This window comes from Phaseolus vulgaris, chromosome 10, assembly GCF_000499845.2.
Source record: "Phaseolus vulgaris cultivar G19833 chromosome 10, P. vulgaris v2.0, whole genome shotgun sequence".
Classification (NCBI taxonomy): domain Eukaryota; kingdom Viridiplantae; phylum Streptophyta; class Magnoliopsida; order Fabales; family Fabaceae; genus Phaseolus; species Phaseolus vulgaris.
Genome location: NC_023750.2, coordinates 32,108,227 through 32,122,934, shown reverse-complemented (window position 1 = coordinate 32,122,934; position 14,708 = coordinate 32,108,227). Strand labels below are relative to the sequence as shown.

The following is a 14,708-nucleotide window of genomic DNA, read 5'->3' as shown; positions in this document are numbered from 1 at the left end:
TTTTTAAAACATTTTTGACAAATCATCTATTATATTCAAAACTTACTTTTGACATCACTCCATTAGACCTAATTATATGAAATTTGCGAAATTTTTTTATACACAATTCAACCATCCCTTCTTGTATATCTTTACTTGTTTTCACAATTTTTCTATTAGAATAACTCTCCTTCAAAGGAATCTCCAATCCCATTAATTCCTTATCCATATCTCCGTGTTACTTGCCTCACAATCTTTTTGTTCTAGCACTTGGTAAACTTTTCTACCGAAGTATTTAGTTCTTTCTACTTGTGGATCCATAATTTTGTCATTAACCCATTTCATTTCTTACCTGTCTATGAATGTTATTATCAAACAAATTTGGCTGATTTTGTTCTTAACATACTTTTTCAAAATCTATCCAACAAATATGGGATTTTTTTTTTTAATTTCACCTAACAAATTTTTCCAACCTCCATATTGAGATATTAATATTGAAAATAGATAGATTGTCCTACTGAGTTTATAGCGTCCATCGTAATTTTTTCATAAGTGTTTGTTAGATCAAAGTTCAACAAATCTTATACTTGATTTTATTATATGCTTAACAACAAAGTATAAAATATGATTTAATAAGCATTAGGTATCGACAAATGCAAGTATTTCATTTGGCCAAACCAACGCAAGCGTTTTGTTTATATGTTTAGTTTGATAAGCTCTTGCTTGGACATACACTAGCACGCTTACTTCATTTGGTAAGATTTTGCTTGGACAGACATAAATGTTTATACTATATTTGATAAGGTTTTTCTTGGACAGAAGGAAGTGTTTGCACTTTGTCTAACAAACCTTTGCTTGGGTAGACAATAAGTCTGAAGCATTTCATCGCACATGTCAAATACATATAAATGTTTATTTTATGCATGGAAAGAATGTTTATCTCTTAGTTTCTTCCAAGAGAATCTTTCATTGAAGTGTCTACATAAAGATATCTTGAAGAACACACCAAAATTTGTTTGTTGTTCTATGGTAAACTCTATGCTTTACTATAGTTTGGAAAAAGGTTTCCTGACTTATGCCTGAGAAGTTGTACCATGTATCAAAAAGTTATGTAAAGAATATATATGCATTTAATGTTCCATGAAAACATTTAATGCATTTACGTACATGAACGTGTAGAAACATTAGATGTAGAAGACCTTACAACGTCTCTTAAAAGATTTGCAATAACTTTTTTCTTCTCAACATTTATATAAAGAAGACCTTTTTGAAAAAGTAAAACTAATGTCAAAGACAACAATCACTATGAAAATTACAAAGCTCTTGCAATATTTAGCAAACCTCTAGCTTTTAATTTGTGAGAAAAAATATTGTTGTGTTTTTTACAAACTTAAAAGAGTGTTTTTCATCTCATATCTATCTTAGGATGTTACCCTCTCTTTTAGTGAGTGAAACTTGTGATCATTTATATCACAACCTTTGTGTAAACAAAGATGTTTAGTCAGGAGTGGTTAGGTCAAAGAATACTTATTTGTTTATCCAAGAGTGACTAGTTCCAAAGAATACTCTATTACTTAGTCAGGGGTGGGTGTGTTCCAAAGAATACTCTATCTTAGCCATGAGTACTTGTGTTCCAAAGAATATTTGGTCTTGCGAGGAGTTATTGTGTTCCAAACAATATTTTGTGTTTAGCCAGGGGTGGTTGGGTCCAAATAATACTCGATGTTTAGCCATAAATGACTAGGCCAAATAACAATTGCCTTGTATCTTGCAGCGTTAGTCTACTAGTAAAGTTTGATCGTGTAAATCTCTCCCATATCTCATCATTTTTATATTTCATGTTATAATGTGCAACTAATCAAAGAAGAAAAATTTTGCAAAAAAATAGTTTTCAAAAAATATTTTTGACAGTGGGTCATCCAAACTTAAAGTTGTGTTTGACTATCTTCATCATACACTACTCTTATGAAAATTGCTTGACAATGCATTTTTTAAGTTAAAGCTTTGTTTGCTCATGTTTATAAAACAAAGCTTTGCAAAAATTTCAAAAATATTAAATACATAATTCAACCATTTATTCTTGTGCATTTCACTTTTTTTTCCGTACTGCCCCATTAAAGGCATACAAATCTCTCAATCCTAGCCCTCCATACTCCTTACCTAATGTATTTTACTTTTTTCCTCCTTACCTCTCCATAAGAATCTACTTTTTATTTAATTAACTTTTCTAACTATTGATTTTGGTATCTTGAAGAAGGAAATATAAAAATTGGGAGAGTTGTCATCAGAGAGTTTAGGAGGGCATTATCTACCTACAAAAGATAGAATTTTATGCTTTAGACGTGATAACTTCTAAAAACTCTTTGTACAATTGATTTTCCTGTCTTTTCTCTCCTTGGATTGACCCCTCTACACGACTGTCCCTTGATATTTGATTGAGAACTTCAACATCCTACGCTTTTACTTACTTTCCATAGCCTATTAGCCTTTAATGCTTTTAAAAATATCTAAGTTTTTATTTATGGATGTTAAAAGTGTTTTCTTAAATGGTTTTATTGAAGAATATTTTGTAAAATAACCCCCTAGTTTTGAAGATCCATCAAAATTAAACTACTTGTTTAAATTGAAAAGGACTCTATACAATTTTAAACAAGCTCCCAGAGGTTGGTACAACACACCAATTTTCTTCTTGAAAAATGGTTTTGTATTGATTCAACCTTATTTCGGAAAGAACCCAACCAGAACTTCAATAATGTATAAATTTATGTTGGTAATATCATTTTCAGTGCTACTAATGAAAGCCTTTGCAAGAATTTTTCTAAGCTAATTCAGGGTGAGTTTGAAATAAGCATGTTGAGTGAACTAAAGTTCCTCATAGGGCTTCAAATCAAATAGTAGGAAATTAGCATTATCATCCACTAGCATAAATATATTAATGAAATGTTGAAGAAGTGCAATATGTCAAACGCAAAGCCCATGAATATGCATATTTTTCACTCCTTTAGATAAAGATGGAAATTATGAGGTATTATTTCATTCTCATGTTATAGACTTCTGATGTATTTATCTAGTACCCTGATGATGTTTAGTATCAACCTTTAAAGTTGAAGCAGGTTGGCAACAACAGTAGTCATAAACTAAGGTATGAACCAAAATTTTAAATGCTATTTTTTTCTACTTCAATATGGATACCTAAATCCAACAATACTACCTAAAACCTTGACAGATAATCATTAGCATAATAAACTTTCAAAAACCAAGTCTTATTTTACAGTTCACCATATCTTTTCACTCTTTAGAACTTGTTTGCTAATAGAAATGCTCAGCGTAACATTAAAATTTTTCTTCACGCGTGTGTGTGATAACTTATAACTGTGATCGACATAAATCTCTTTTCAGTCAAACTGCTGTGAACTAAGTATAAATCTCTTTTCCGTCAAACTGCAATATGGTTTTTCACCCAAAGGAGTTTTCGCAAATTGCAGTGACTGGATGGATTTCTGGCACATCCTAACATAGAATTAACTAGCAAAATCCATACACAATTCAAATCCCAACAAAATAAGTAACATTGTTCCAAACCATTGAACCCCAAAATGAAAAAAAATTGAAGTACCAGAGAACGCTTGAGTATTCTTTAGTCCAACCAACCGATGAGAGCTACATATTCTGAAGGTATTTTTAGTCATATAAAAGATTGAGTGGCCAAGGGTATCACACCTGAACCATCTTAGGGAAATTTCACAGCTGTTGTTTAGTTTCAGAACCCTCTCCACTTTTGGTGCTGACACTTGAACCTGCCTTAGCTTTTGACCTCAGTGGGACAGGTAACAGTTTTTGTTTCACCTCAGATGTGGTTGCAGGTACCTCAGCAGTCACGGCAAGATCAGTTTCTATTTCGCCAGAAGGATTTCCCATGCCAACATGAGCTTTGAATTTTGACACTTGAGTCTGCAACAACTGGGGTTCAAATCTTGGTCCAGACATAGATGTGGGTTCCGCAAGTACCTCAGCATCCACTGCCAGCACAGTTTTTGTTTGGCCGGAAGGATCTTCATTCTCAACATGAGCTTGGACTTCCGATGGCTGTGTCTGCAATAACTGTGGTGTAGAACTTGGTCCAGGCAGAGATGTGAGTAGTGGTATGTCAGCAGGCAAGGCGCCTCCCACCGATTCTCTTAGTGTAGCTTGTGTTTTAGATAGTACAATCGCGAGGAGCTCAGCAAAAAGTGCACCATTACCTCGTTGGGTTTGATCATTATTTTCACCAGATGCAGCCTGCCTGAGACTGGCAACTCTATTACTAAGAAGTAGTACTCTACTTATGTGAGCTAACCCTCCCATATGTTTGATGTAAGCAGCTGTTGACTTACCTTTAACATGGCAAAACTCACATTTAAAAGGCACTTTGACCTGTCCCTTCTTACGACCTTGTTTTTTTGCTTTCAACTGGGCATTCATGCCATGGGAAAGATTTAGTCCCTGTGGATTATCAAAAGCAGCAAACCACGCTTATAGATCCATCTACAAAACTAACTATGAACATTGAAATACAACTCCTACATACAATCAAAAAATTGAACCCTGCATAAGCGATAAAAGGGCCAAATTATAACCAGTGTTTGTTATATGAAGATATGGAGATACCTTTTTAGTCTTCTTCATTGTAGAGGGAGGCACAATATCTCCTTTTTCTTTTTCTTCTTTTTTGCTCTCCTTCACCTGTTTTTTCGTCTGCCTCTTCCGCTTCTTCGAACTCCCACCTTGGTTGGAGGCGTTTGGATGGGAAGCACTTTTGTCGTCAGTGATGGATCGTTGTTTAGATAGGGATTGGGCTTTGGGGGTGGCACAGGTAACAGAATCGGGAACGGAGGGAGAAGACATGGCGGCGTAGAGAGACAGAGATAGAGACTTTGTGGGGATTGAAAGAGGAAACCGTCTTTGGTATCTTGCAATCTCAAGACCTAATTTTTGTTCTTTCTTCCTGGTTTTGTAGCTCACGATGGGATTTTAAGGTGGGATTGGAAGGTGGATTAATGGTAATATGGGAAACGTCAATTGAAAATAAAAATATATAATTTTGTTTCCTGAATGGGCAAAAAAGTTTTATATTATAATTTAATAGTTACAAAAGAATAAATTATATATATGTTTCTTTAATTATTTTAATATCTCACATTAACTTAGCCCATTCATGCGATCAGATGAATTTGGTAATTTCTTCCTAAACCATATCCATTCTAACCTAACCTGTACTCTATCATTTTTCTAAATTTCCAAAATTATCCTTATTTTGAATTTAAAAATATGGAATAATAAATATAATTTAAAAATATAAAAAAATATATTCTAGATAAAAAAATTCGGAATACAAAATTGAAAATGTATTCTGGATAAAAATTTCCAAAATTCAAAAATGCGTTCCAGATATCTAAATTCCGAATATTTCTGGATAAAAGCTTCTGAAAGTAATTTTTATTTACACCCTTCTTTTTTAAGGTTATTTTTGTCATTTTGGAAGGGTATTTTTGTCATTTAAATAACAGGTTGGGAGTATGTTGGAATTGATATGGTGCAAGGAGCATTTGTAGATGAAGTTTTTTCCATGGGCATCAAGTAGTGGAATGCTTCTTCCTACATCTCCACCCCTTCTTCTGCCACCCCATAAATTTTTTAAATTCCTAAATTACCCTTTAATAAAAAGATATAAAGAGAAAGCAATGTTTTCACACTTTGTTGTTGAGTGAAGAAGAAGGTTATTATGGTGGTGGTGGTGTTTACTATGGTTGGTGCGACTTCGTTCTTCATTTTCATGTGAGTTTTTCACTTCATGTCCTAAAATGCTTATCTTTTAGATTGGGTAATCCATGAGATCAACTGGTTATATAATTCGTAATGGTTAATGTGAAGGAATAATGTTTCAAATTATGTAAAAGGGAACTTAGTTCTGGATCCGGAATAATATTATGGATTATTCAATCTGGAAAAGAACATTATGTTCTGTATTAGGTAATCCATCTGAAACTAAGTTCCGTGTTATGTAATTCGAAAGACAACTCACATTTCCAGATTGCGTAATCCGATAATAATATTTTAAGTTATAATATGATTTATGGATTACCCAATCCAGAAGTCATTTTATGACTTAAAATATGACGTACAGATTACTCAATCTCTGGAAGCCATTTTTTACTTTCCAAATACCTTACGGATTACTCAATCCGGAAGGTATTTTTGTGGCTATCAAATGAGTTTTGGATTATACAATCTAAAAGGGAAATTGAATGTTATTTTTAATTTGTTGTGTGAATTTATGAAAATTAGAATAAAATGGAAATTTATGTTTTATTAATGAAGGTGGAAGTATGGACATGGAGGTTGGCCTAATTACAAAAAGATCCGATGAAGTAGAAATAATGCGTAGTATGGAAGAATTAATGGATTTTGTGAATCAACATGAATTAGTTGAAGGGGACTATGGTACACATTTTGCAACAGATGAGATGAATAACATTTCATTTTATTCATGTTTATTGCATTATAATTTGAAGAATTGATTTTGTAATCTTGTTAGAATAACTTTGTTTAGGTGTTTCCTTCACGATAAGACTTACTTGAATGGGTCCGTAGGGTTGGTTGTGGACTTGGTTTCGTTATTGTCATTATTACCTCTGACACAGCAAATGGAAAGTAAGGGAGAAAGACATATGTCTTGTTAGGCTATGAAGGGGGGTAGTTACAGAAAGTACAAGGATGGTTTGGAGGTTATTGTAACTAGTACTAGAAAATGTCACTGTCCCTTTAAATTGCGAGGTAAACCTATTGGAAAGGGTCAAGATTGGGTACTTAAGGTAATATGTGGTACTCATAACCATGATTTGTATGATACATTAGTTGGTCATTCATATGTAGGCACATTAAAAGCAAATGAACATTCCATGTTTGTTGATATGACTAAAAGCATGGTTAAGTCAGATAACATACTACGTACTTTGAAGGAGAATAACGAGGATAATATGACAACAATGAAGCAAGTATACAATGCAAGATACTCGTATGAGAGATCAGTTAGAAGACCAAGAACTAAATTAAAACAATTAATGATGTTGTTAGACTGTGACAACTATCTTCACTGGAGTACGTGTCATGAGTCTTCCAATGTTGTTAGTGATATTTTTTAGACTCATCCTGATGTTGTGAAACTTTTGAATGCATTTAACATTTTATTCTTGATAGATACGACTTACAAAACGAACAAATATCAACTGCCTTTGCTTGAGATTGTTGGTGCGACTTGTACATGTTTGTCCTTCTTTGTTGGTTTTGTGTTCTTATCTAGCGAGAAAGAAAAAACTTCATATGGGTACTAAACAATTTAGAGGGACACTTTTAACATCGCATGTGGGGCCTGAAGTCATTATTTATGATAAAGATCTTGTTTTGATGAATGCCATCAATATTGTGTTTCCTAAAGCAACAAATCTTTTTTTTTTGTTTCACATCAATAAGAATGACAAAGCAAAGTGTAAAATGTAGGTAGATTCTATCGAGGCTTGGCAAGTTGTGATGGATTCGTGGAGGATTGTCATTGATTGTACAGAGATTGTTAAATTTGATGAGTTTGTTAAAAATTTTGAAATTATTTGTTCATTGTGGCCATTACTTGTTGAATATGTGAAGAACACATGGATTATTCTACACAAAGAAAAGTTTGTGAAGTGTTGGACACATTCGTTAATGCATTTGGAAAATACAACATCAAACATGTATACCAAAATATGCCTTTACTTTGTTTAGAACGTGTATAACGTCTAATTATTTTATGTTTTATACTTATACAGGGTTGAATCACCTCATTGTTCTTTGAAACGAGTATTACAAAATAGCATGGAAGACGTGTGCTCGTGTTAGAATGCTATAAAACACGTTATTATAATTCAACATAACGAAATCAAGGTATAGATGAGTCTACATGTCATAGGAAACACATTCAATGTGAAGTTGTATTCCATGTTGGTTGGTTTTGTATCTAAACATGCTTTGATTCGAATTGCTAAAGAATTTGATCGGGTCAATGTTGTGGGTTTTGATAGTGAGCATTGTGGATGTGTACTTAGACGGACTCACAGATTATCATATGCTTGTGAGTTAGCTAGATATGCTATGAGTGTCATTCCACTTAATGAAGTTCATGTTATGTGGACTAGACTGAATTTTTCATATTTATCTGAATGTCATTCATCATCTGAGTTGTCAATTCAACAAGAATGGGATGTCATTCTATCCCGATTCAAACAGGTTGATATTTGTGGCAAAGTGACAATTAAAAACAAGTTGCGTGAAATTGTCTATCCGTACATTGTTAGAATGTGTGGCCAAAACAAGAAGGGGGTGAATTGTTTTCACAACATTTTCGCAAAGAATGGAAGTAGAGTGAAAAGTTATGAAAAATCAATCAATTGATGTTCTGTTCAACTGGATAAAATATCAAATTTACAGTTTTTTATGAAAAATCAACCAGTTGTTTTTGTAAGAAAATATAGTTTTAAACTAGAGGGGGGGGGGGGTGAATGGTTTAAAGAGGGTTTTCACAAACTTTTAAGTCTAGAATGAAATTACTTCGAGAAAACTTGATTCAGAATTCATTTTGCCAAAAACACAAAGCAATTTAGCACAGCACCAGAAAAACAATTGGTTGTTTTGCAGAAACAATCGGTTGTTTATACTAGTTCACAATATAAACTTAAAGAGTTCAAGGGATAAAGAGATTGTACACACAGAGTTATACTGGTTCACTCTTAAACCAAGAGCTACATCCAGTCTTCATAAAAACCACTGGGGAATCCACTAAGCAATCAACCCTAGATTACTTACAACACCACCAAAGAAGTGACCTTGATCCCCTCAAGACACACACTTCCTTTGGCTCAGCACAAACACCACTAAGAATGCTGATCTTGACAACCTCAAGAACACACAACACTTCTCAGCTTCACACACAAAGTTTCTTCAAAGTACAAAAGGATTACACTTGTTACACAAAGATCTGAAATCAATACAAGATGAAAATCCTATTCCACACTCTCTTGATCCAAGCAATCTCAAAGCAAAACTTCAACTCTTCAAAAGCCAAATCAGTGAAAAACTCAAATTTGTTTTTCTTTGATTAAATCTCAGTTCTTGTTTGTTACATAAACATAACAAACTATTTATTGCTTTCGAAGACTAGTCAAAGCATTTAAAACTGGAGCGTAATCAGTTATAAAATCATTTAATGCTCAGTCAAAGCACAAAACAGTTTTCTGTTATGGTCCCAAAACAAACAATCGGTTGAATACTCGAATCAATCGGTTGTTTTGGTTTGACAACAAGTCAACCATCAAAAACAGTTTTCAACCTTTCTAGAAACACCTAAGTATAAAACAATCGGTTGTTTCGACAAAACAACAGGTTGTTTTTCACTTAGTTTGAAAAACACTTTCAATTAAAAGGTTTAAGAATGCTTAAGCTTTGGATTCAATCAAGAGTGGATTTACACAGAAAATTTACCCCAGATCCTATTCTAAAACACCTCTGCAACAGCAAGCACAACCAGCCTTCCATCAAACTTCAAAGGGTTTGGATTCTTCAAAGCTTGAACACACTTGATTCAACAGTTTTATTGCAACAAGTGATTGTTTATACCAAAAAACAAATAACATAATATAAAGTAGCTTATAAGAGTTGGGAAAGAAAGATTCATACAAAGAGATTTATATTGGTTCACTCTTAACCAAAAATTACATCCAATCCTCAGCTAACCACTAAGAATTCATTATGAAATCAAAACTAGATTACAAAACACACTAAGAATGTTCATTTTGAACCCCTCAAGAACGCACAACACTTCTTAGCCAAAACCACACCAAGAATGTTGATCTTGGACCCCTCAAGAACACACAACATTCTGGTTCAACAACACAGTTTCTAGAAACCCTTTCTAAAATTGACTAACACACAATTACAGTATTCAAAGAAGGAAATAGAATACATCTGACTTTACAAAGAATAGAAAACTTAGTTCCTACTTCACACACAAGCTATGATCCAAAAGCTCTTCAACTTCATTAGAAAACATTTGTAATAAACCCTATTTTTTTTCAAATGATCACAAAATAGTCTTTATATAGACTCAAAGAAGTGGTTAAAATTGTTAGATCATTAATCAAAAGTAGTTAGAAACATTTAAAAACAGTTTGAAATTCATAACAGAATTCTGTTAAAAACACAATTGATTGTTTTGAAAAACAACTGATTGATTTATTTTTCTGTTACGGATTTCATATAAAACAACTCAAAATAACCGTCTATTTCTATCTGACAGAAAAGACAAAAGAAAGCAAAGATTTTTCAAAACCTTTGAAAATCAATAAGTGACAAATAACCAGTTGTTTCAACAAATCAATTGAATTGTACCAACCAGTCCTCGGACTTGGGCGTTGACCAAAGTCATGGTGGGCCCCGAAGGCTAGGTCTACTGGGAGGCTAGTAGGACAAGCCAGAGTCTCTGTAAGCTCACGGATAAGGGCAGCCGAGGAGGGGTCGACATCAAGGCACGGGGCGTGGAGGCCTCGGACCTCGGCAATCCAAACAGTAAAGCTAAGCCGAAAAAGGGTGGTTTTAAGCCACATTCCAACACTCAGTAAGGGAAAAGTCAAGGTCATAGAAGGTCCATGCATGAGGTGTGGACGAGGCGGTAGGGCGCGTCACAATCAAAGAACCTGATATGATTCCACTAGCAAAGTAGAGATGATTCTTTGACATTTTATGGAATCAACTTGAGTTGGAGAATGAATAGGCACTTTTAATAGAATTGGATCAATGTTCTATGTTTCAAGAACTCACCAAAACTTGCACCAAACACCAAACTCACATGGAAGATCCATCTATTGCCAATTGAACCGATTAAAATGTGTATAAAAGCAAATGAACCGAATAGAATTGCTTAAAATTGAAAAGTACCGAACAAAACAAGCTAGAACAGAAAAGAATCGAACATAAAGTGGAAAGAAAGCACAACACCGAATAGAAAGAAGCTTAAGACATGTTTAACATTTCGTAAAGCATGGAAAATGAAATGGAAGATGAAGGAGAGAAGAACTTATGAAGATGAAGAGCTTGACTAGTGATCACGCCACTTGGAGTGTGAAGGATCCAAGATAAGTGAGCAAATGCCGCCACTTGAGAGAGTCAAGGCACTCAAGATAAGACAAGGTAGAGGAGAAAGCAAGTTCTCACAATTCTCTCTCAATTTGAGTAGAGTTTCTCTAATTCCAATTTCAAATCTGAATTGTGAAGGACCTAAGCCCTCCTTTTATAGGAGCAAGGGCCGGTCATATACAAGCTTATTCTAGAAGCTACCTACTCCTAAACACGCCCCCTACTAAGCTCACTCCTAAAGCTCACGCTCCTACTAAGCTCACACCCCCCAAGCTTCTATATTTTCCTAAACTAAGGCCTAGAGATGCTTTTACAAAAGAGGTGTCTAATGTTTCCCTCTAAGCACCTTTTATTACACAAGAAACTATAAAAAGAGAAAACAACCTCCCATTATTTCCTAATGCCTTGAATTTGCTCCTTGTAAGCCTATGAGGTGGGCTAATGACTCCTTGAGCGTCTAACACTTGAGCCTCTACCTCTTCTTGTCCTTGATTATTGGCCTCCATTTCGTCTTGATCTTGATCTCCATCATACTCCCCGAGTTGGAGAGAATTCGACCACGAATTTTGGAGACCTACAGAAAAAGGAGTTAGATCACTGATATTAAATGTATGACTACCAAGGTATGTATCAGGCATATCTAACTCATAAGCATTGTTATTAATCCTCTTTAGGACTTGGAAAGGTCCATCACCACGAGGCATTAGTTTGGACTTCCTTTGAGTAGGAAAACGATCTTTCCTCAAGTGAAGCCAAACCCAATCACCCTCATCAAACAACAATGCTTTTCTCCTTTTATTGGCAAGTTCAGCATACTTGCCAACCTTCTTCTCAATTCTCATCTTGATGTCTTTATGCAAAGTTTTCACAAAAGAAGCCTTTTCATCCCCATCTTTGCACAAGACATCCTCAAGTATGGGAATAGGAAGAAGATCAAGAGGTGTTAAGGGGTTAAACCCATAGACAACCTCAAAAGGAGAATGTGAGGTGGTAGAATTTACTACACGGTTATAGGCAAATTCAACATGGGGTAGTAAATTCTCCCACACTCTAGGATTCCCGGAAATGAAGCATCTCAATAGTTGGCCCAAAGTTCTATTTACCACTTCGGTTTGACAATCGGTTTGTGGGTGACAAGTGGTAGAAAATAAAAGCTTAGTACCAAGCTTACCCCACGAGTTCTTCCAAAAGTGACTCAAGAACTTGGAATCTCTATCGGACACAATAGTTCTAGGAATCCCATGCAAACGCACCACATCTTGAAAGAAGAGGTTTGCAATATCACATGCATCATCCACTTTGTGGCAAGGAATAAAGTGAGCCATCTTTGAAAAACGATCCACTACCACAAAAATGGAATATTTTCCCTTTGATGTCTTGGGTAATCCTAAGATGAAATCCATAGATATGTCAACCCAAGGCATTGAAGGGATAGGGAGAGGAGTATATAGACCATGGGGATGCATCCTAGATTTAGCTTTGTGGCAAGCTATGCATTTATCACACAAACTATGAACATGTTTATGCATATGAGGCCAATAGAAATGTTGATGCAACACATCAGTAAGGGAAAAGTCAAGGTCACAGAAGGTCCATGCATGAGGTGTGGACGAGGCGGTAGGGCGCGTCACAATCAAAGAACCCTTGGGAAAGACACGACTGGTAAGGGCCACATTCCAGGGGTGATCTGCATGCATGGCACGTGAATAAGACAGGGCACTCCCAGGGCGGATGACCCAGAGATTAGGTGCATGAGTTGGCACCCAAGTGGTCATCCTGCGGAGGTTGCGCTCCGGTGAAGGGGGTCTTGCACACTAAATGGCCCTAAGAGTGGGTGATAGTGATGCTAAGACGCACCTACAGTAAGCCTAAGTCACAGTTAGCGGAGGAAGCTGAAACACTAAAGAGTATATAAAGGGTAACAACCAACAAAATAAGGTACACATTCCTAATGCAAGTAACACACAGTTCTAATGAGGAAACACACACAGAGCTCTCAGAGTTCAGAGTTTTTGGTGTTTCATTGCCTGAAGTTTGACTTGAGCATTGGAGTGCAAACGGCCGCGAGGGCGCCCTTTGTCTCTTGTTTTTTTAGGTGATCCACGATGAGGAAAGCACTGTGAGTAGAGGAGGGAGTCCTGGACACGAAGGTTGTCACGAGTGCACGAAGACGTTTGGGTTAACTGGCGGGAACATGAATAAAAAACTTGTTGTAGTCACAAGACCTTGAACAACATCTTTTCAACCAATTGACTTGAAAAAAAAACTAACTAAAATTTCACAACATTTTAGAAAACACTTCTTTTGAAAGAGATAAAGAGTCAAGTGAGTTTGGATCAATACTATATGTGAATTGACAATACAAAATCTACTAAACAACACACACAAACATTGCAGCAGGTTCTTCAAGTCTTCAGAGCAGATTTGGAAGCATCAAAGCACCTTGTTCAACAGACATGACAACAATATGTGCACCACTTAATGCAATTAAGACAAAAGGATCTCAAAAGTGTCAAGCAAACAAATTTCAGAGGTCTACAAAACACACCTCTTCATATTTTGAACATGTAGATCGCATCCATTTTGTACACAATAGGTCATCATCTTTGAAGATCCTTAAGGGAAAGGTTATGGTGACGACTAACACCAATGAAATTCCCATTCTTGATCAATTTCGTTTTATTGCCTCATTGTTGGGGATGGGTGAAGAGTTATGGTCACTCGTCGTAATGGATTTATTCAAAGAAATATCTTAGTCGCATGAAGAGTACGCGATATCAAGAGGTCCCTACTGGTGTATGGGTTGTCAGTGGTAAGTGAATATTCATAAGAGTCATGTGCATTGATTAATTCAATTTGTATGCTATCTAATTAACATTATTGTATTTTGCAGGGTAGTGTTGAGAAATGGATGACAATACTGGATATGGGATATTTAATAGCAAGCAGATACAATGCTATCTTAGTTTGTTTGTCATTGAAACAAAATATTACTATTTTCCCATTGCGTACTTCACCCTCTACCAATGCTACTCTACATCGATTACTGTCTATTAGCCATGTGTATGATTCACACTTTGTGCAGGTATGGTTATTACTCAACACATTACCTATATTCCATTGTTTGCTAATTTCCATTTGTGGTGCAGGTAAAGATGCATGATGATTGTTCCATACCTACCGCTGACATTTTATGGTGTACACATTGTTAGCCAAAAGCAAGGTTATGGTCATCATATTACATTGGTCGGATGCAATCTTTTATCCAATTAATCAGTATTAGTCCGACATATGTGAATCTTTGAGACGATTGATCTAAATTAAATTTATTACATGAGTTTTGATTCATAATTTATTACTTGAGTTCTTATTCATAATTTATTAGCCTTTATATTAGATTAAAGTAAAATAGTAAACATTATAACATAAATTAATTAAACCAAATTGTACACATACGAAGTTAATATTATTACAATCATGTAATAAAAAACATATCAACGACGTCCACGAGCATTACATGATTGTCTAGT

The 14,708-nt window shown here is 35.2% G+C and overlaps 2 protein-coding genes across 2 annotated transcripts; one reads left to right on the top strand and one right to left on the bottom strand.

Annotated features, from left to right (window-relative positions):
- Positions 1 to 3,371: 3,371 nt before the first annotated feature.
- Positions 3,372 to 5,069, bottom strand: LOC137818574 (uncharacterized). Its single transcript, XM_068622082.1, has 2 exons — positions 4,627 to 5,069; positions 3,372 to 4,461 (listed from the first exon to the last, which is right to left on the bottom strand). The coding sequence occupies exons 1-2, from the start codon at positions 4,861 to 4,863 to the stop codon at positions 3,721 to 3,723; spliced, it is 978 nt and encodes a 325-aa protein (XP_068478183.1). The 5' UTR covers positions 4,864 to 5,069; the 3' UTR covers positions 3,372 to 3,720.
- A 2,872-nt stretch (positions 5,070 to 7,941) lies between these two features.
- Positions 7,942 to 14,390, top strand: LOC137817920 (uncharacterized). Its single transcript, XM_068621146.1, has 3 exons — positions 7,942 to 8,277; positions 14,072 to 14,263; positions 14,328 to 14,390. Exons 1-3 carry the CDS (start codon positions 7,942 to 7,944, stop codon positions 14,388 to 14,390), a joined length of 591 nt encoding a protein of 196 aa, XP_068477247.1.
- Positions 14,391 to 14,708: the final 318 nt, after the last annotated feature.